This window comes from Canis lupus, chromosome 32 (genome assembly GCF_048164855.1).
Source record: "Canis lupus baileyi chromosome 32, mCanLup2.hap1, whole genome shotgun sequence".
Taxonomy (NCBI): Eukaryota; Metazoa; Chordata; class Mammalia; order Carnivora; family Canidae; genus Canis; species Canis lupus.
In genome coordinates, this window is record NC_132869.1 from 35,636,249 (window position 1) to 35,658,876 (window position 22,628).

General features: G+C 35.5%; 1 protein-coding gene across 6 annotated transcripts in view; it reads left to right on the forward strand.

Annotated features, from left to right (window-relative positions):
• The window catches only part of PIAS1 (protein inhibitor of activated STAT 1), a 116,247-nt gene that overhangs the window by 84,721 nt on the left and 8,898 nt on the right, over positions 1-22,628 (forward strand). For all 6 annotated transcript variants that reach the window (XM_072809352.1, XM_072809354.1, XM_072809356.1 and 3 more), the window contains 4 exons: positions 7,017-7,090; positions 17,204-17,364; positions 19,265-19,395; positions 20,631-20,811. In XM_072809352.1, the coding sequence (XP_072665453.1) occupies positions 7,017-7,090; positions 17,204-17,364; positions 19,265-19,395; positions 20,631-20,811 (547 nt within the window). The remainder of the gene's footprint in view (positions 1-7,016; positions 7,091-17,203; positions 17,365-19,264; positions 19,396-20,630; positions 20,812-22,628) is intronic.

Sequence of the window (22,628 nt, forward strand, 5' to 3'; positions counted from 1 at the left end):
AATTGAAGAGAGGCTGGACTGACATAGTGAGGCCAGTTAGGAACCTGTTGTCCAGGTAAGAGGTGATAGTGTCTTGAACATACGTAATCATGCTAGACATAAAAGTTGATGGCTTGAGAACTGTTGAAGGGTAGCAACAGTGGTGAATTACATGTGGTGAGTGAAGGAAAAGGAGAAGTCAAGGAGGGGTTCTAGGCCTCTTAAGCCAGTTAGATAGCAGTGCCATTTACTGTAATGGAAAAACAGTGTGGAAAAGATTGGAGTGCAGAGGAAAGATCCGAGTGTATGTTTACACTAGTATTTGAGATGTCTATGAGACATCCAGGTGGAGGTGCTCAGAAGTAGTGTTATGAGACCTCACTCCCTCCTTTATCTGCTCTCTGTCCCTCTATGAACTCTTCCTGTCAGCCTTCCCTGTTGGGTCTTTTTCATCCTTTAAAAAATACAAAAACAAGCTATCCTCTACTCTGGATAGAGCTCTTGTGTTTCTCCTGTTGTCCTCATCCCACTTTGTTTAGAGTGCTCTACCCTTGCTGTCCCTCTCCCTGCTGCAACCCATTGTGCTCTTTTAGCCCCTGTCATTCCACTGGTGTCACAAGTAAGTCTGATTGCCAGATTTAAAGTTTATCTTTCCAGTTTTCATCTTAGATATTTTTGCTGTATTTCACACCAACCACTTTCTCCTTGAAAGTCTCTTCTCTGGCTCTTTCTTCTCAATCACTTGCTTTCAGTGGATTCTCTTAAGGGAAGCATCCTAAATGTTTGTTTTCCCTAGGGTGTCATCCTTGGTCCGCTTTTCTGCATACTTTGCCTAGAGATAATCACATCTAGTCTTGTGGTTTAAATTAGCACCGACTCCCCAATACATACCTTCATCCCAGACTTTCCACTTAATTTAAAATATAAATGTGTATAGCTAGCTAACTGCCCTTACCAAAACATTCCACTGGTTCCTCAGATTCAATTATTTAAAACCAAACCCTATCAAACTTCCACCCTAAATATTTCTCAAATCTGTCTTCTCTCTTCCTACCATCGCTGCCCTCATTTAAGCTCTCATATTCTGCCTTTATTTTAAAAACATATTCTTGGGCAGCCTGGGTGGCTTAGCGTTTTAGCGCTGCCTTCAGCCTAGGGGTGATCCTGGAGACCTGGGATCGAGTCCCACGTCGGGCTCCCTGCATGGAGCATGCTTCTCCCTCTGCCTCTTTCTCTCTGTGTGTCTCTCATGAATAAATAAATTAAATCTTTTAAAAAAAAACCTATTCTTCAATAATATATCCTTCTTCGTATCTCTCTCCTGGTAGCAACCTAAGTGATTAATGCAGATCTAATCTTACTGTTCCCTTGTAGTCCATGACTTGTTAACATCAGTGAAGTAAAAACTCCAGCTTTGTTAGCATGGCAGATGCAGCTTTCCATGAAGTGGCACCTGCTTACTACTTTCCAGTGTCATCTGTATTCACCCTTCTTCTTATACTTCATATTCCCAAAATACTGAATTCTTTTCTTTTATGCACTGCTCTGCCAGTATTGTTCTGTTTCTAAACTTGCTTCCTCTTTGACTGACTCCAGTTATTTTTCATGCTTCACTTTTTCCAGGAGGCATCTCAGAACCCCCCGGAGTAGATAAGTTGACTTTCAGCTAACTTCCTGAACATATTTCCATTAGACCACATTAGAGATGATCCCACTGAGCATCTTTACTCTCTACCAGACTGAGTTCCTCTTGGGCAGGAATTTAATCTTATTTATCTTTGAATTCGTAGTGCACGATTCCTGGAGTATAGTAGATCCTCAGATTTCTCTTGAGGTAAACTGATTAAAAGAGACAGAATAAAAATCCCGTCTCTGTGCTTCTGTTTCCTTGCTTCTGAAATGAAGTATTCGACTTAATATGTTAAGTTGCTTACAGCCTTAAAGTTCTAAAAGAATGACTATAAAATAATCTGATATTAAGGAACAATAGAAATTATTAAAAAACAACTCTAAAGCAGCAGAAATAGAGAAATCTGTGATGATGGAAATGTACATTTTGTCCCGTGTAATAGCTACAAGCAACATGTGGCTGTGAGCTCTGAAATGTGGCCAGTGCAACCAAGGAACTGAATTTTAAATTGTATTTATTTTAAATATAGCCACATGTGACTGACTGGTGGCTAACTCTCATAAGTCATGATAACAGAGATTTTTTTAAAGATTAACTTTAAATGTGGCTCGCTATAACTTTATTATAGGTAATATTATAAAATACTGTCACCACTGTACTCAGTGACACAGGAAAACTTTAATTCCTAGAAGACTTTCCACATGTTGGTTGATGGTTGCAGGGTAAATATTATGACTTGTCTTTATTTTTTATTCCCTTGCCCACATGTTATAAGGATTTTGCTTACTTTATTTTCCCTCACTTTCTTGTGATTCAATTTAACATGGTGATTACTCCTCCCTTCTCTGCTTTCTTTTGGTTATGTTTATTGATGTATAGTTTACAAAAATAAAAATTAACCTTTTTAATTGTACAGTTTGATGAATTTTATAGGTGCATGCAATCATGAACCACTGCCACAATCAAAATATAGAACATCCTTCATCCCAGAAAGTTTCCCCTGTGGTCTCTTGCAGTTCATCTCATCCCCTTAGTCTCAGTTCCTATAACTGTTGATGTGATCTCTGTCTCTGTAGTTTTGTCTTTTCTAAAACATTAGTAAATATTTTTGAGGCTCATCTATGTAGTTTGTTCTTTATTACTGAGTAGTATTCCATTAATCTGTATCATCGTTTGTTTATCCACTTATCAATTAATGGACAGTGAGGTTGTTTCCAGTTTTGCATTATCACAAGTAAAGCTACTAAAATATTTACAGTTTGCATATGGATATCCCAGTTTTATAGATATATATTTTTTTCTCTTGGGCAAATATTTAGAACACAGACAGCTGGGTCACATGATATGTGTATGGAAAATGGATTGATAGTTTCTTATAAAATGTATATGCCATATGTGCATTCCTACCAATTATGTATGTAATTTCAAGTTTTTCTCCATCCCTACTAGTGCTTTGTATTGTCAGGTTGCCTTGATTTATAGCTATTTTAGTGTCTAATAGTATCTTGTTATGGTTTTAATTTATATTTTCCTCATGACTAATGATGTTACATGCTTACTTGGTATTCTTATAACTCCTTTGATAGAGTATCTGTTCAAATCTTTTCCCTCTTTCTTTGTAAGGTTTGTGCTTTTTGTGTACTGTGAAGTCTTTGCCTAACTCAAGGTTAAACATTCTTTTTCTAGAGGTTTTACTTTTTTAGCTCTTAGATTTAGTTTTGCAATTCATTTTAAGTTAATTTTCGTGTATGATGCAAGGTGAGGTTAGAGATTCATTCTCCCCATATAGATACCCAGTTGTTCCAACGTTTGTTGAAAAAACTTTTTCTGCATTTAATTACCTTTCAGAAACCAATTGACAAAAAAGAAAAAAAAGAAACAAAAACCAAAAACCAATTGACCATAGATGTAGAATCTATTTTGAGACTCTGTTATTTTCCATTGACCTATAAGCCTATTTTTATGCTAATACAACAGTCTTGATTACTGTAGCTTGATAGTAGTGAGTCTTAAAGTCAGATAGTCTTCCAACTTTGTTTTTCAGAATTGTTTGAACTAAGTCAACAACTCTTAAGTCGATATATAAAAAGATGATACAGTATGTCAAGTATACTTCAATTAAAATAAAAAGAGATAATCCATAGTAACCAAGTAGAGTTTATTCCAGGAATATCAGGTTCATACAATATATCTGAAAATCAGTCAGTATAATTCACCTTCTCAGCAAACTAAAAGAAAAAAAAAGAACAGATCATATGATCAGCTCCATAGGTGCAGAAGAAACATCTGGTCAAACTTCAATATCCATTCTTAGCAAAATAGAAGAGAAGGGAAGGGAACAGTTTCAGTGTAATAAATAGCATTTACAAAAAGCCTTTAGCTAATATTATAGTTAGTGAAAAACTTGAATGCTTTCCCCATAAGATGGGGAAAAAGGAAAGAATATCTGCTCTTAATATTTTTGTTCAGTCTTGCCCTTGAGATCCCAGCCAGCACAATAAGGCAAGAAAAAAAGAAACATATAGATTGGAAATGAATAAATAATAATTGTCTTTACTTGAAGATGACTTCATTATGTATGTAGAAAAAAACCCAAATAATTTATTAAAAAGTTACTAGAGCTAATCCATGAGTTTAGCAAGGTTGCAGAATACAGTCAACAATTCTAAGTCAATTAATAAAAAGATGATACAGTATGTCAACTATACTTCCATTAAAATTTAAAAAGATAATCCATAGTAAAATGGAAAGTGAAATTCATAAAACAAAGAATTTACTATAACATCCAGAAATATGAAAGGCTCACAAAATATGTGCAATATGTATATGCTGAAAATTTCAAAATAATGCCAAGAGAAATTAAAATAATACCTTAATAATAATGGGGAGACATGTCATGTTAATGGATCAGAACACTCAGTATTGTTATTGGAGAGATGTCAGCTCTCTCCAAATTGGCCTGTAGATTAAATTCAAGATCCAATCTTGAATCTAATCCCAATCTAATCAGTATCCTAGTAGGATCTTTTAAAGTGTCTTCACATGAAAGGATTGACTAAGATTGATTCTATACTAGCAGAGGCAAAAATCAAAGGCTTTTTATTTTTTAAAAAAGAAAATAGAAATTGGCCTGCTGATTCTAAAATAATTTCAGAAAATTCTGCCTTTTCTAAGAGAAAGTGAACATACAAATCACATGTTAAGTAGCAATAGCTAATATTTAATGAATATTGTTATCTTAAAGCATTTTATATGTATTCATTCATTTAATCCTTAGAACATTGCTATGAGGTGCTGTTATTCCCATAACTTGGCTAACATCTGGATTCTAAGTTAGACTGGTTCTAGATCCTGGTATTCTTAACCACTACTTCAGGTTTCCTCTCCTGTTTCAGTTTCTTTAGGAAGTACTAACCAGTGAACTTTGTTTTGCATAACACAGATATTATGGTCTGTTGTATTCCTTTATATAAGTGGAAGTTTAAATAGATAAAATCCAAACTTTCCATTGCTGTGAGTAGGGTAAGGTGGTGAAGGTGGTGAAGGTTTGCAGCATGCAGAATGGCTAGCAATCCATTACATTTCTGTTTACATGCTTATATTGTATGATGGTTATGCTACCTTTATTTAAAAAGATACTATTTGTTAAATGTATCTTTATAAGAAAAGATTGACTAATATTGGGTCTATAATGACACAGGTACACTTTCCGTAATTCACATATGGTATTATATAGCATAAGTGATGTGGTAACTATATTTTCCAAACTAAAACCTAGGGATTTTATGCCTTTTCAGCTGTGAGAGGCAGCCTATGAATTATATAGATTTCAAACATCTGGAATTTCCAGGCCAAATGTAAATGACTTTTTACTCTGGCATCAAAATCACATCTGGAGCTTTTAAAAAAAGACCCGTTGGTATCCCTTTTTCCCCTTCTGAATCAGTGGGCAATTACAAGTTCGGAAACATTGTAGGTAGTTCTGATGTGTATCATAGTTGAGATTTGTTAATTTATGGAGACAGAATATCTAAAATGTAGACCATACTGGGGCACCTGGCTGGCTCAGTCAGAAGAAAAGCGTGCAACTCTTGATTTCAGGGTTGTGAGTTCAAGCCCCACATTGGGTGTAGAAATTACTTAAATAAATAAAACTTTAAAAAGTAAGTGGAATAAAATGTGGACCATCTCAAAAAAAAAAAAATCCAGATTGCATTGATCACCATGTTTAATAAAGGCAAGACTGACTCTTCATTCTCATAAATGGTTATCAGCACAACAGACATCTACTCTGAAATCATTCTTCCTTATTGGAGTAGTTTTCTACTCCCCATTTTCTTAATTCTACTATGTATTAACTCTGGTTATACTTAGTTGTGCCACAGCTTTGAAATCTGTGATTGACTATGTACACAGCCACTCCACTTGGGCCCACATCACTCACAGATTTCAAAGTCACTGTGGAATAATTTCTAAAAATACTGGAGTATTACATTTTCACATTTCTAGTTTCACTCCAGTGTGGTTTAATTGAAGTTCCAAACTTAGGTTTTCAGAAGTAACATATGCCTCAGGATTCCTGAGAAGTGTGTAGGTCCTTGTTATATGAGACTGACAACAAGTGACAGAACAGCCATTATTACTAGTGCCTCCATTTGTAAAAACCACGGAAAGTTTGAGCTAAAAAGACTTAGAGATTATCTAGCGTGGGTTCTTATTTTGCTAGAAGCAAAATTAAGCTCAGAGAGGAGGATTGACTTGTCTAAGATAGCATAATTAGTTTATAAATAAATACAAAACTCAGTTATATGGGGAAAAAGCAGTTGAACTTTTTTCTTTCCATAATTTGAAAAGAATTAATGTATTTTCATAATTTAAGAATTTAATTAATAGAAAAATAGAAATAATATATTAACATAAATATATTAATATTTCGTTATCTGAGCTTTGGAAAAATTTATAAATGTTTTTATAGTCAGTATTGATTAATTTCTTTAAAAACAGTATTGGCAAAAAAGATAATGGTCATAGTTTAAAAGAAAGAAAAACTTTATTCAGTTTCTTAGAATCATAAAAGGAAAAGATTCTGCTATGTCAGCTTACTATAGAAATTTCCTATATGTTACACAATGCAGTTTTGTTCCATGAATGAGAAATAGGAAACTTACAGGAAATATAGTCAGTCTATAGATATATGGTTATTTCCCTTTTGCTTATGATAGGAATTATAAATCATATAATTGTTTTTAACTTTTCACTTAATTGGAGATAATTGAACAGATGATTTTTGAGGTTTTTTTTTTTTTAACCTCTCATTTTAAGTTGCTTGTTCTTTTTTTCTTATGTTGCATCACTGATGTATCTTTAATAAACATGTTCTGTTTGTTTTTTCTTCAATGAATTTCAGTTAAAGAGAAATTGACTGCGGATCCAGACAGTGAAATAGCTACAACCAGCCTAAGGGTTTCTCTACTATGTCCAGTAAGTGTTAACGAATACTTGCTTTCCAGAAGATTCAACATACATTTTTCTCCTCTTATGAAGTATTTCCAATATTTGCAAAATGATGTTTACTTTTGAAATGTACCCACCTTTGTCACAGTTTCTGAAAAGTAAAAAGACATTATTATCTAGTTATAAGATTTGGAATCTAACCAGATTTTTAAGTCTAAAAATTTTCTACTCTTAGTAAGCTGTATTTAAATATTGCTGTGATGATTAATGATTATTTCTCAGACTCAAGTATAAAGTCTTCAGATAAGGAATGTGTATTATCTTGATGCATTTATTAAAATTGCATTTTTAAAATAGTATCCTTTTGAATAGAAATCTAGCTATGATTTACCAACACATTTAGTTTAACCATTTGCCAACAATGACTACATTGTAAGAATCTACCAATTAAAAACTGTTCTGTTTCATCTGAATAACTGAATTGGTTATGCATATAAAAATAACCTAGAAATATTTTTAAAACAGAAAATGAGGTCAAAATCAATCATTTGTACAAAATGAGTATAAGGTCCAAAACATACCAGATGATTAAACTCGTAGTGAAAAGATTTCCCTAAAAAAATATGTTGCTAAGATTTCTTTCTTAGCCAGTTTGATATTAGGTCCACAGTTATAGGAGTGGTAATTGAATGTAGCTTTCATACAAAAATATGTGAAAAACTAGGAGTAAATTACTTTGACATTTTAATTATCTTTTATTCTATAATTAATCAAATTATTCATATCTAAATTAGGGAGAAAGTATGAAGAATAAGAGGACACAGCTGTTTCCTGACATGCCTGGATTGTTTGGGCAGGCCTGATATTGAAAGCTTTTAATATTGAAATCCTGCTAATCTAAGATGAAGATGAAGTTATTATATTCTTAAACAAATAATTTAAACAGAAACTAATTTTTTTGTCCATCTTAGTCTTTTATAATTTATAAAATCTCAAACAGAAGATGAAAAAGCCATTAGCTCACAGATTATGTATAATACTGTATTTGATGTAGCTCTTAGAAAAACTTTTTGTTTCATAATTACTGCTAAGGGAACCCCTATTCATTATTAGGCTTTTGTAAAATTATAGAAAAAAGTACAGTGGAGTTAATAAAACCCCCCCAAATCCTATCTTCTTGTATATATCCTTATATTTCTTTATTCCTTAAAATAGCCAATCTTTTTCTTAGGGAAAGTATTTTGATTCCATCCTTTTTAATGTTATTAAAATTCTTTCCCAAATACATGATGCAATCATTTGATAAAACTGAAAGGACAAATAGAAAGCAACATGATAATAGTAAAAGACTTAATACTCTACTTTCAGTTATGAATAGAATAACCAGACAGAAAGTCACTAATGAAGCAGAGGAATTAAACAGTGAAGATCAATTGGACCATGTAATACTCCACCAATAATAGCAGATCACACATTCTTCAGTATAGACCACGTGTTAGGCCACAAAACAAGCCTTAGTAAGTTCAAGTCATACAAAGTATCTTCTTTGACCACAGTGGGATGAAACTAGAAGTCAATAGTGAAGGAAAACAAGAAAATCCACAAATAGGTGGAAATTAAACAATACACTCTTAAACAGCCAGTGAATTAAAGTAGTCATCACAGGGAATTCAGAAAAGATCTGGAGACAAATGAAAATGAAAACACAATACACCAAAATTTATGGGATGCAGCAAAAGCAGTAGGAAGAGGGAAGTTTATAGCAGTTAATATTTACATTAAAAAAAGAGGAAAGATCTCAAATCAACAGCCTAATGTTATGCCTCAAGATGCTAAAAAAAGAAAAACAAACCCAAAATCAGCAGAAGGAAGGAAATAACAAAGATTAGCACAGAGATAAATGAAACAGAGAATAGAAAAACAATAGGAAAAAAAACAATGAGACCAAGAGTTAGTTTTTCAAAAAGATCAACAAAATTGACAAACTCTTAGCTAGACTAAGAAATAAAGAGGGTAGACTTCAATAGTTAAAATTAGAAATGGAAGAGAAGATGCTACAACTAATGAACTGATCCAACAGAAATAAAGATTATCAGAGACTACTGTGAACAATTATGTGCCAATAAACAGGACAACTTAAAAAAGAAATAGATAAATTCCTAGGAATTTACAACCTACCAAGATGAATCATGAAGAAATAAGAAATCTGAGCAAACCTATAGGTAGTGAAGAAAGTGAAGCACCAATCAAAAATCTGCCAACAAAGAAAAGCCCAGCACTCCATGGCTTCCCCAGAGAATCCTACCTTATGTTTATTTATTTATTTTTTTAAAAAAAGATTTTATTTATTTACTCATGATAGACATAGAGAGAGAGAGGCAGGCTCCATGCCGGGAGCCCAACGTGGGACTTGATCCCAGGACTCCAGGATCGCACCCTGAGCCAAAGGCAGGCGCTAAACCGCCTAGCCACCCAGGGATCCACCTCCCTACCTTATGTTTAAAATACATTTAACACCAATCCTTTTCAGACTCTTCCAAATAATTGAGGAACCAGGGAATACTTCCAAACTCATTCTTTGAATCCAGCATTTCCCTGATCCCCAAACCAGATGAAACCAAACCATTAAAAAAATCACACACCATGACCAGTTGTTGGGATTTGTAGCTGGAATGTAAAGATGGTTCAGCGTACAAAAATCAATCTGTGGAGTGTCTGGGTGGCTCAGTCGGTTAAGTGTCTGCCCTTTGCTCAGGTCATGATCTCTGGGCCAGGGGATTGAGTCCAGAGTTGGGCTCCCTACTCAGCAGGGAGTCTGCTTCTTCCTCTGCCCCTCCCCACCATTCATGCCCTCCCTCCCTCCCTCTCTCTCAAATAAATAAAAATTTTAAAAAATCAATCATTGTAATATACCACATTAACAAAATGAAGGACAAAACCATATGATTATCTCAATTGATGGAAAAAAAGCATTTTGCAAAGTTCAATGCTCTTTCATTATAAAAAACACTCAACTAACTAGGAATAGAAGGAAGCTTCTGCAGCATAATAAAAACCATATATAAAAAGCCGAAAGCACACATGATACTCAATAGGACAAGAATGCCCACCTTCTCACTACTGCTGTTCAACAGAGTACTGGAAATTCTGGCCAGGGCAATTATACAAATAAAAGAAATAAGACCTAAAAATTGGAAAGGAAGTAAAATAATCTCTGTTCATAGATGTCATGGTCTTTTATGTAGAAAACCCTAAAGATTCCACATAAAAACAAAATCAGCAGAGTTGCAGGATACAAAATCAAAATACAAACTTAGTTGTATTTCTAAACACTAACAATAAACAATCCAGAATGGAAATTTAGAAAACAGTTCCACTTACAACAGCATCAAAAATAATAAAATACTTCAGAATAACCGTAATCAAGAAATAAGATTTGTACACTGAAAAGTATAAAACATTGCTGAAGGAAATTAAAGAAGACATAAATAAATGGAAAGACATCCCAGGTTCATGGATAGGAAGGCTGAATATTGTTAAAATATCTGTACTACCCAAAGTGATTTACAGATTCAGTGCAATCCCTATCAGAATCCCAATGGCATTTTTTGCAGAAATAGGAAAAAATAATCCTGAAATTCCTGTGGAATCTCAAAGGACCCCAGAGAGCCAAAAACAATATTTTAATGAGAACAAAGTTTGAGCTTCACATTCCCTGATTTCAAAACATACTACAAAGCAACAGTAATTATGGTTAAGATGATGTGGTACAGAAATAAAGACAAATAGTGTTGACTATAATAATGGAATAGGGAACCCAGAAACAGACTCTTGCATTTATGGACCAAGTTACCTTTCAACAGGGGTGCCAAGACTATGCAAGGGGGAAAAAAGTCTCTTCAACAAATGGTGTCTGGAAAACTGGGTATTTAAATGCAAAGTAAGGAAGTTGGGCCTTTCTACCACATGTAAAAAAGTAACTCAAAATGAATTAAAGACCTTAAACTTTTAAACTCTTAGAAGAAAATGTAGGGGGATAGTTTGATTGAATTTCACAGTGATTTCTTGGGCATAACACCAAAAATGTAAGTAGCAAAGCAAAAATAGAAGGACTATACCAAACTTAAAATCTGCATGTCAAAAAAAAAAAAAATGAGAGTGAAAAAACCTATGGAGTGGGAGATCATTGCAAATCATATATCTGATAAGAGGTTAACAATATAAGAAACTTGGGATGCCTGGGTGGCTCAGTGGTTAAGTATCTGCCTTTGGCTCAAGGCATGATCCTGGAGTCCCAGGATCGAGTCCCACATCGGGCTCCCTGCATGGAGCCTGCTTCTCCCTCTGCCTGTGTTTCTGCCTCTCTCTCTCTTTATGTCTCTCATGAATAAATAAATAAAATCTTAAAAATATATATATATAAGAAACTTCTCCAGCTCAACAATAACAAACAACCTGATTGGAAAATGGGCAAAGGACTTGAATAGACATTTCTCCAAAGAAGATTTACAAATGGCCACAAACACATGGAAAGATGTTCTCCATTGCAAATCACTAAGGAAATGCAAATAAAATCCACATGAATTATTAATTTCATACCCATCAGGATGGCCACTATCCAAAGAAGAGTAGATACCAAATGTTGGTGAGGATGTAAAGACACTGGAACGAACCCTTGTACACTGTTGGTGGGAATGTAAAATGCTGCAGCCATTTTGGAAAACAGTGTGGAAGTTTCTCCAAAAAAGTAAAAAAAAAGTTTTGCCATATGCTCCAGTAGTTCCTCCTCTGGGTATATATTCAAAAGAATTCAAAGCAGGATCTCTAAAGAGAATATTTGTGCACCTATGTTCATTACAACATTATTCACAATAGCTAAGAGGTAGAAGCAACCCAAATGTATTTTGAGAGATGAATGGATAAAGAAAATGTGGTAAATATGTATATACAGTGGAATACTATGCAACATTTAAAAAGAAGAAAGCCATGTCCTATGCTACAACATGGATGAACCTCTAAATCATTCTGATAAACAAATAAGCCAGTCACAAGAACATAAGCACTGTGATTCCACTCATATGAAGTATCTAAAGCAGTCAAGACCATAGAAACAAAATAAAAGGTGGTTACCAAGGATTAGGGGGGAGGGGGAATTAGTGTTAGTGGATATCAAGTTTCAGCGTTAGAAGATGAAAAAGTTCAAGAAGTCTCTTGCACAACAAGGTGAATATACTTAACACTACTGAATTGAATGCTTCAAAATGGTTAAGGTGGTAAATTTAATATTACATGTTTTTACCACGATAGAAAATACAGGCCAGAGTCATGGGGTGGGTTCTTAAGTAAGAACATTAAGATAAATGTTATAACAGATTATAGTGTAAAGGAAGCTGGCATTTTTTTTTTAACATTAGGAAAATGGCTCACAGACCAAGGAAGTGGAAGGTAGGAAGAAGACAAAGATTTAAAAAAAAAAAAAAAAAAAAGTAACCTGTTTATCCTACCCTCCTTCCCCCAAACCCTTGTATCTATTTTCCTCCTCCATGTGATTTTTTACCATCCCATTCCATTAGAAAATACCAGTTCAGAGACCGAGAAATTTAGTAAAGTGCAGAAACTTCATTTTCCATTTAAATCAATAGAAGAAGTCTTGTTTTTCTGCAGTCTCCTTTTAAAAGTGTTTATAGTTGTTCTAATATATGTGATGTTTATATCATTAGATGAAGCATTTATTCATATAGATAAGCATTGTGCTATAAATCTTGGCGTTTTTACTTAGAGAACTAGTTTTGGATTTTATAGTTCAGGTGATCTTTATCTTATTAGAAAATTATATACTTTTAAAGATTTTATTTATTTATTCATGAGAAATAGAGAGAGAGAGGGGCAGAGACACAGGCAGAGGGAGAAGCAGGCTCCATGCAGGGAGCCTGATGTGGGACTTGATCCCCGGTCTCCAGGATCACACCCTGGGCTGAAGGTGGCACTAACCCTCTGAGCCACCAGGGCTGCCCTGTCTTATTAGAAAATATTAATCACGTTTTGCCTGTTGCACCTCTTAATAATGGGCCAACTTTAATGTTTCTTGCCTTATCGCCCCCGTTTCCTCCCTTTTTTTAGTTGCAACAGCTTTAGCAGTTCATTTTAAATTGACATCTGCTTTTAAAATTCAGATTATAGAAAAAAACAACTATATATATAAAATCCATAATTATAATACTTTTATGGATTTCTATTTGGCCGAAGGGAAAATCCCTTTACAATTATTCTGGAACATTAAGACAATATATTTTAGGTATGTTTTTACTCCAAAAAGTAGAACTTGGTAACGACAACTCTTCTATATATCAAATTTATAGAATAATAAAAGAGATTTGTTCTCTTTGAACTATGTAAATATGATATCTGACTGTGCATTTGAATTGCCCTTGTGATATACACAGCTCAAAATAAATGAGTTCCTGTTGTTTGTGTACCATTTAGCTAAAGGCAATGAAAATAATTAGAAATGTTTTTGCTCTTTAGGTATTTTTTAGTTCTGATTTATTAAAAATACAGCTGGAAGAGGGGCTCCTGGGTGGCTCAGTCGGTTGAGCATCCAACTCTTGGTTTCGGCTCATGTCACGATCTCAGGGTTGTGAGATTGAGCCTTGTGTTCATTGTCCCTGCATCTAGCTCTATGATCAGTGAGGTGTCTGCTTGCGGTTCTCCTGTTTCCCCACTTGTGCTCACTCTCTCTTTCTCTAAAATAAATAAATCTTTAAAAAAAAATACAACTGGAGGAATGTTTAAGAACCTACTTTGTGAAATACTCCCCAGACCTATGAACTTCTATACAAATGACTTGGAGTTGATAGAAGAAAAAAAAACCCTTGGAAATTTATTTATGAAATACTGTTGATGATAATGAAGAAGTTGTGAAATTATTCTTGATGTCACTGTTCTTTTCTTTTTACAAGGAAAAAATACATGTTCTTGACTTTTTAGGGCCCTTTTGATGTAAGCTAGTTTCAACGTATCTAGGTGTAGGGTATTTTCTTTTGCAGCCTCGTCAGTTACTAAATAGTACTATTATGTCATAGTAAATTTAGTGGCATTGAGAGACTTGTTTGGGGGTTGATGCCCTATGAAGGAAAAAGGGAAATTGGTAATTATGAAGATGTTTAAAACTCTGCTTTTTTCCTGATACCATGTTAATCAGTATCCATTTGTAGATAAGTGTTTAGGATTTAGAAACTGTTTTTAAAATCAGAAATATGAGGAGTATTATCATAAAACACTTATTACTTAGTGATTCTGGGAAGCAAAGCATTTGTGTGACAGCTAATAAACAGCTCATTTGGAAGTGAACTTTTCCTTTTCTGTAACCATTTATAAATGTCTTTCCTGCATCCTTCACATAACAATGTTCCTTAAAACTCTGGGTAAATTTGTCAAGTGTGGCTGATCATCAGGCCCTGAAAGTAACTCTCTCACCAAAAAGATGAGCTGACAAGTGAGGCTTAGAGGGAGAAAAGTCTGTGAGATGATTGTGTAGAGAATAACTGCTTTTCAGAGTATACATTCTACAGCCTATGGCTTGGATTCTGAATCAGACTTTATGTCTTACCTTCTTATCTGCTGTCTTCATAAGCTATCCAAAATGGCCTACTAATTCTGCAATTCGTGGACTTTGTCTATGATTACTGTATTTGTAAAGGATTTTCCAGCCAGTGATTTCTCTACTTAGTATTTAGGCAGTAGCAAAAATACCTGCTCAGTAGGAATTTGCACTTCAGGTAAGTGAAGGTCTGCTTTCAGATATAAAAATTTAATTTAACGCCACCAAGCAGATTGTTATTTGGAAAATATTTCTGGAATAATGCAGTGTATTTTGGCTGACAGTAAATAGATGATTCTTGTGTTATAAGAACTGCTTTGTTCTTTTTTGCCTTTTCATCAGGTGTTCATATAAATCAAATCATAAAAATTGAATAGTAGTAAAATAGAGGAAAGAGTTGTTAAATATTAGGTGAGCTAGAATGGAAGAATGGCTGAGCTGAAATGTGGGTGTGTCTCCTACTAGCTTACAAAGTAATTTGAAACAGATAATGTTTCTGTACTTTAATTATAATAGGTGACATACATTGAGCACTAGTTTACTATATGTCAGGCAGTATACAATAAACATAACATAATTTAAATCCCACAATCTTATGACATAGATGGTATTTTTATCGCCATTTTACAAAGCTAGACTCGGGGAGACTAAATGAGATTCAGGATTCCCACAGTAAGTAAATTCAAATTTAGGTAGTCTGACTCCAGAATTCATACTCTGAATTGCCTCATAAAGTACTGCATACAGCCCCCTACACTCCATGAGTGGTCCGGTCCATCCTAGAGCTGGTCAGTGAAGTACAGCCAAGGCATTATTAGTCCACACACATGACCATCTTCCTGCTGTGTAGCACATACAGTTCCAAGTGCCAGGAAAAAGAAACCAAGTCTCATGTATAGCAGTACATCTCGTAGGAGGAAACACATATATAAACAAGTAGTACCTAGTAGTGCACAGGGTAGAGTTGGGCACCCAGAGAAGGGAGCTGTCAGTTTTCTGTCTTTCCTGTCCAAACTTCTGACACTCTAAGTTGGCATTACTCCCTTCTCACAAGCTTATAGCACAGTCTGGGTCCTGTTTTATTCTTCATCAGTACATCCTGTTGAAGTAAGGAGGAAACAGTGTTACTTTGGAGATAGAAAAAGAGGCCCAGAAAGGTTAAGTGGCTTTCCTAGAGGCACAGTAAATCATTGGTACCAGAACAATAATTTAAGGCCACAAATGACACTTAATTTCCTTGGTAGAGTAGGAAATTGCACATTTCCCTGAAATTCTTCTTAGCCAAAATCCTTTTCCTCCTTTTTTCCTCACCTAACTCATATCCTTTTCAAGCCTTTTTGTTTTTCAAGCTCGCAAGTATGTGAGAAATCTTTTCCTGGTTAGCAAACAGTGTGGTTATTCAAAGTAGATAACTTCTCTACTGTATGGCCATAGTTGCTTACCAGGGCCCCATGGTGGTAACCCAGCTGCACTCTGTGAGGTGACCTCCAGGGAAGGAGCTGTGATGGGACAGCTCTCAGTGCAGTGTCTGTCCCCTGGGCCCAAGCTAGCAGCAGCTCAGGGACTGGATGAAGTAGGTTTCATTTTTCATGGGACAGGTTCTACTTAACCTCAGCCTAAGCAACATTTCAAGGTGAGAAGAGAAAGTCTCATAACATGGTGGACATGCTAGAGGTCTAAGGGATGTTTGCTGAATTGTCTCTGATGGTGTGCCCCGTGAGGGAAGAAATACAGAGTGCACACTCTTGACTTCTGTCTCGGAGCTGCCATTTGGCAACTGTGCCAAACATCCTGGGGAGTGCTTGCCCTTCGTTCTGTTTTGACCTGTGAACCGCTGTCATTCAGAGATCACGGTGAATGTCTTTATATCTGTATCCTGTAGTATTTAATAAGACATTGTTTTTCCACTTCCCAAATCCCTAGTAAAGTGATTCTTAAACTTTTTTGGATCACAGACTACTCTAAGAATTTGGTGGGGCACCTGTGTGGGTCAGTCGGTTAAGGGTCTGCTTTGGCCTCAGGTCGTGATCCCAGGGTTGGGGTTGAGCCCCAGCATTGGACCCCCTGCTAAGTGGGGAGTATGCATCTCCTTCCTGCTCTGCCCCTCCCTCCCACACTTGTGCACATGTGTGTGCATGCTCTCTTTCTTTCCCTCTCTCTCTCTTTCAAATGAATAAATTTTAAAACTCTTAAAGTGCTATCCCTAGGGAAATGCACAAACTTACAGAATTTTGCATATCATTTTAAGGAGTTCATGATTCTTTACTCCATAAGCTGATCTGTGAGCTTGGGGATGAGGGTGGGAATAACCCTTGCTGTAGACTTCCATAGTCACTGTGTTTAATATCTAAAGATATAGTATAATTTTTTAACATGTAGGTTTCATAGAAAATGTGTTTAATGTTCCTCCATATTGACAGAAAGCAAATATAATATGCTTTAAGTTAGAATACATACATACTGTGTTTCAGGAGATTTTTATCAAAACTTAAATTGAATAACAGTTGTCTAATATTTACTTTTGTCTCCCTCTTTTAAAGCTTGGTAAAATGCGGCTGACAATTCCATGTCGGGCCCTGACATGTTCTCATCTGCAGTGTTTTGATGCAACTCTTTATATTCAGATGAATGAGAAAAAACCAACCTGGGTTTGTCCTGTCTGTGATAAGAAGGCTCCATACGAACACCTTATTATTGATGGGTATGTCAATTTAAAGTGTTTACCATGGAATGGCCATCTGTTATCTGGATTTGTTATCCAACCAGGTTTAGGTTGAAAATTCTACAGGTAGTGTTTTCTGAGTAATACATTTTTAGGATTTTCTTGATTCTAGAAATTCACACTTTTCAAAGTAAGTACTATCACGAGTATTTTTCCTTTTTAAACTGACATCCTCCTATTTGGGAAGTGCATCCTTTACCATTTGTGTCTCCTTACTTTTACCATTTAAAGTACCATTGGTTCTGAGCAGGGTATGCTTACACCTTTTTCTCACATGAATCCATCTACCCCAAGCCATGCAGACCTTAGAGAGAGAGTGAAAGCACTGTGAAACTCTGGTTAACTTAAGCTCACCCAAATTGGACTTTTTAGTGGAAGTTAACCTGTTTTTGCAGATTTTTCTCTTGCTTCAGTCATGGTTCATCATACCTATTCCCCACTGTAAAGACTGCCTAAACTGATCAGCATGCTGAATAGCAGCTTTCTTGGTTTCTCTGTTTCCTCTGAAATACTTGTCTTTGTCTTTCTTGTTCACCTACAGCATCATAACAGTCATAACAGTCTCTCTTTTTTTTATTTAACACTCTTATGTTTTATCTCTCCTTCCAGACATCTTGGAATGTTTCTCTAAATGTACCCCTTATCCACTAGCCTCCTTCCTTGTCCTTTTTGCCACTGAACAAAAATAAATTGCGGAAAGAAGGATCTTCTTGACAGTTCCTATACTTCCAGCGAAACACTTAAGGCAGCTTACCTACAGCATTTGAGAAAACCTAGGAGTCTGAAGATGTACTATTAGGAAGGGGATACATTTAGCAATATAGTGTCACCTCGAGCTTGAAAAATAGCAGACCAATCATGGGAAAAACGTAAATGTGTCACTTAAATGTTTTACATTTAATCATTGAGAAATGACGGTGATCATTAATAAATCTAAATTGAGTAATACTGGGCAGCCCGGGTGGCTCAACTGTTTAGCGCCACCTTCATCCCAGGCCTGATCTGGAGACCCGGGATCGAGTCCCATGTCAGGCTCCCTGCATGGAACCTGCTTCTCCCTCTGCCTGTGTCTCTGCCCCTCCACCCTCTGTCTCTCATTTAAAAATAAATAAAATATTTAAAAAATAATAATAATAAAATAAATTGAGTAATACTTTACCAGCGCTGTATAGTGCTCCATCAATTTTTTCCTTTTTTATTTTAAAAGCCGCGTATGCATACATGTATTTATATACACATCTAAAGAAAAATGGAAAAACATAGGAAAATAAAAGGGCTTTCTGATGTATTTTCTGACTGGATTGTACAGTATTAATATTTTTTATCCTTTGGCTTCATTTCAGAATTGGACAGTTTTACATATTTTTGCAAATCTCATTTCTTAATATCTGCATATTTTTCAAGGAGAGGTAACATTCAGTACATATTTTTGTATGTATTGCTTCAATAAGATACGCTTATTGTAGACAATTTGGACAATGCACAAGAATATAAAGGAGAAAAAGAAATAGTCATGATGTCACCACTCAGAAATAACTGCTCTTTGTATACCATTCGCCCACAGAATTTTATTTTTACAATGTAGAATTTTATTTTCTTGGCCTCTTCCCACTTTCCTGTGAAATATTTTCCCACAGTATTAAAATATTTGAAAACCTCATTTTTCATGGTTATATAAGGTACCTTGTATAGGGTACCCATAATCTAAGTAATATTTCCCCAATATAGGTTTTAAGAACAAATACAACTTGTCTATTCTTTCTTCTTTCTCATCTATACGTGTACAAAACATTGGAGGTCGGAATGTTTTTTGAACAGCAGTACTTTAGCCTGTTTTCATACACAATGTGATATTCAAAAGACCACATGTTTTTTGTAGCTTGTTTATGGAAATCCTAAAGTACTGTACAGACTGCGATGAGATACAGTTTAAGGAAGATGGCTCTTGGGCACCTATGAGATCAAAAAAGGAAGTACAGGAAGTCTCTGCCTCGTACAATGGAGTTGATGGTGAGTGCTGGTTTTCCAGAAGGGTGGGGCAGTCTCCCTGCTGTTGGGGGAGCCAGCTTTTCAGTAGCGGTTTACCGCTGCTAGCCCTGCTTTTCAGTATTAAAACGTATATATTTCCGGGAGCACCTGGCTGGCTCATCTCAGCAAAACGTGACTTTCTTGATCTCGGATTTGTGAGTTTGAGCCTCGCATTGGGTGTAGCGATTACTGGGGGGGAAAAAAAAAAAACTTTTTAAAAAAAAGTATACACTTCTGAAAAACTCAGCAGTTCATGGGTAGCTCAAAAACTATTATTAAATTATTGACTAAATGTTCAGAAGTAGAGGGCATCTAGGTGCCTCAGTTGGTTAAGCATCTGCCTTTGGCTTAGGTCATGATCCTGGGTTCCTGGGATTGAGCCCCACTTCGGGGCTCCCTGCTCATTGGGAAGCCTGCTTCTCCCTCTCCCTCTGCCTGCCACTCACTCTGCTTGTTCTCTCTCTGTCAAATAAATAAATAAAATATTTTTTAAGAATGTTCAGAAGCAGTAAAACTCCTTTTAAATTCACTTTGCCAACTTTAAAAATTTGGGGAATCAAGATTTATTTTGTTTTAAAGATTTTATTTATTTACTCATGAAAGACACAGGGAGAGAGAGGCAGAGACATAGGCAGGGGGAGAAGCAGACTCCATGCAGGAAGCCTGACGCAGGACCTGATCCTGGGACTCTGGGATCACGCCCTAAGCCAAAGGCAAACACTCAACCACTGAGCTACCCAGGCGTCCCTGGGATACAAGATTTAAAAGTAACATAATCTACTAAGTCATTTGTAAGTTCATATTTTTGAAATGGTAATTTTGGATTTTTAAGAGATTTGGTAAAGAAAGATTCATTTATATTATTGTTTTTCTGATTTTTAGTTGTTTTTGCTGGAAAGAAGCTATTACCATACATTTCTTAAGTATCTCAAGTACATATGTAATATATAGTCTTTACCCTCAAACTGCTTTTATTCTGAAGTAGACATATATTTTGATTGTTTGCCGTAATTCAGAATTGTCTTACAAACAAAGAAAATCTTTAACAACCAATAATAAAGTAGTAGTTTTAAGCTTAGGAAACTGGAGCTACTCTCAGACCCCAGCAATATTGTATTCCTACCCCGTAATTGATAAACTAATCCATAGGCACACTGAGGAAAAAAGAGACGTATCATATGTCCTTTTTGCCTTGTGTTTTGATCATTCCCACACAGGATGCTTGAGCTCCACATTGGAGCATCAGGTGGCTTCTCACCACCAGTCCTCAAATAAAAATAAGAAAGTAGAGGTGATTGACTTAACCATAGACAGTTCCTCTGATGAAGAGGAGGAAGAGCCTTCTGCCAAGAGGACCTGTCCTTCCCTATCTCCCACATCACCACTAAATAATAAAGGGTAAGTACTGAGACCTTAAAAAGTCATTGTGAGAGTTAATTTTGCAATACGATTTAAAAGATCTGCCTAATAAAATGATTATGCATGATTGTAAAACTTAACTGAGTAATCAAAGTGTAGGTTGGCTTTTCCCCAGGTGTGTGATATTCTTGAGGGGCTGGGGTAATACATTAAAGGAGTTCCTTGGATACAGTATTTATCATACCAAAGGATACTCTAGTACAGGGGTTCTCAAACTTTGGTGTACAGCAGAGTCACCCAGAGGGCTCATTAAAACACACATCACTCCCCTATTCCCCCAAGTCTGATTCAGGAGTAGGGACTGAGAAACCTCTTCAGTTCTTACGGAATCTTAATGTTGCTCATAGGATTTAGAACATTTACTCAAACTGGAAATGTATGCTGTAAGATTAATCCTGAGTTGAGTCTTTCAAGTAGGAAGACCAGGGGAATGCTTTAAACCTGCCTCATAGTGTTTGAAGTTGGCAGTGAAAGAAGTTGGAGACTGAAGTTGCAGGGCACAGTGCTTTTTGTTTTGCAGACTCATTTCCCATATTTCCTATTAGTTTCATATCAGTAATAATGTACCTTGGTTATGCTTCAGTTCAGTTTAGCAAACACTGTTATCTACTTTAGGTAAAACACCTTGTGCTTAATAAAATGAGTAAGTACCGTCCTAACCTTAAAGAGTTTAGCGTTTTGTAGAAGATGGTAAAACAAGTAGCTAGCTCTAGGTGTACTCTTAAATAGACTCAGCCTCATGAGACAAACCAAGGATTCTCAACAAAGAGATTGCATGTTTTACTAAAGCACAATTGTAGCACACTAAAGGTAAATCTAGAAATAGGTGTGCCCTTTTTAGGTATGTATCAGGAGAATGGTGTAGCTTATTGGAACTGAATAGGAGCTATTCAAAAAATCTCCTTCCAACAAACAGTAGTGCCTGAAGAAAGAATGTTAAGTGAGAAGGAAGGTCCACAGAAGGCATTGTTGCGAGATTTCAGGGTTCAAGAGAGAGAGTTAACATCAGACCCAAAGCAGGCATTTTCATGCTTGGAGTGAAATCCTTTTCAGGTTTGAGACTGTTTGATGAGATAAAAGATCTTCTATTTGAGGATGTTTGTAGTTATTTGAAAGGTAAGAGTTGCAACAGTAAAAGCATAATTGTGATAAATACATAACTCACTTGTTAGAAACAAACTTTGTTTGAGGAATCTTCATAATACAATAAAACCCTGTTACACGAGTTGGTATTTTCACTCTAGAGTAGCTTATCAGCACACATCAGACAGCAATAAAGACATTAATAGCAATGTCATTCTTAAAAAAAAAAAAAAAAAAAAAAAGAATTATCTAAACAGTAATTCTACTTTAAATCCTACTTTATGAAAACTTACCTCTGATGAAAGCCTACCTTGATGGCTGTTCCCCAATAAGACTGACCTTATTATTACACCAACTTATTTTATGAATATGAGTGGGAGAAAAAGAAAAGTCAAATTGCCAGAAGCTGCTATAGTTAGAACAAATATCAATAGAATCTTGATTCTGAGATATTTTGTATTCATTATCCAACCATACTATGGCCAAACACATATTATCGTATTAGTTTTTTAGATGCCATAATTGCAACATTAAAAGGTATTTCATAAATCTCTGGGTATATAAATACTTTTTATGGGTTAAATGCACCATTGTGTATAAGTTCGTTCTACTCTTTAGAATATTTATAGTAGTCACATACATATATATATAAACTATGCCGTAATTTTGCTCTCTTGACTATAAACGTTTCCTTAAAAGAAACTTTTGAGTGT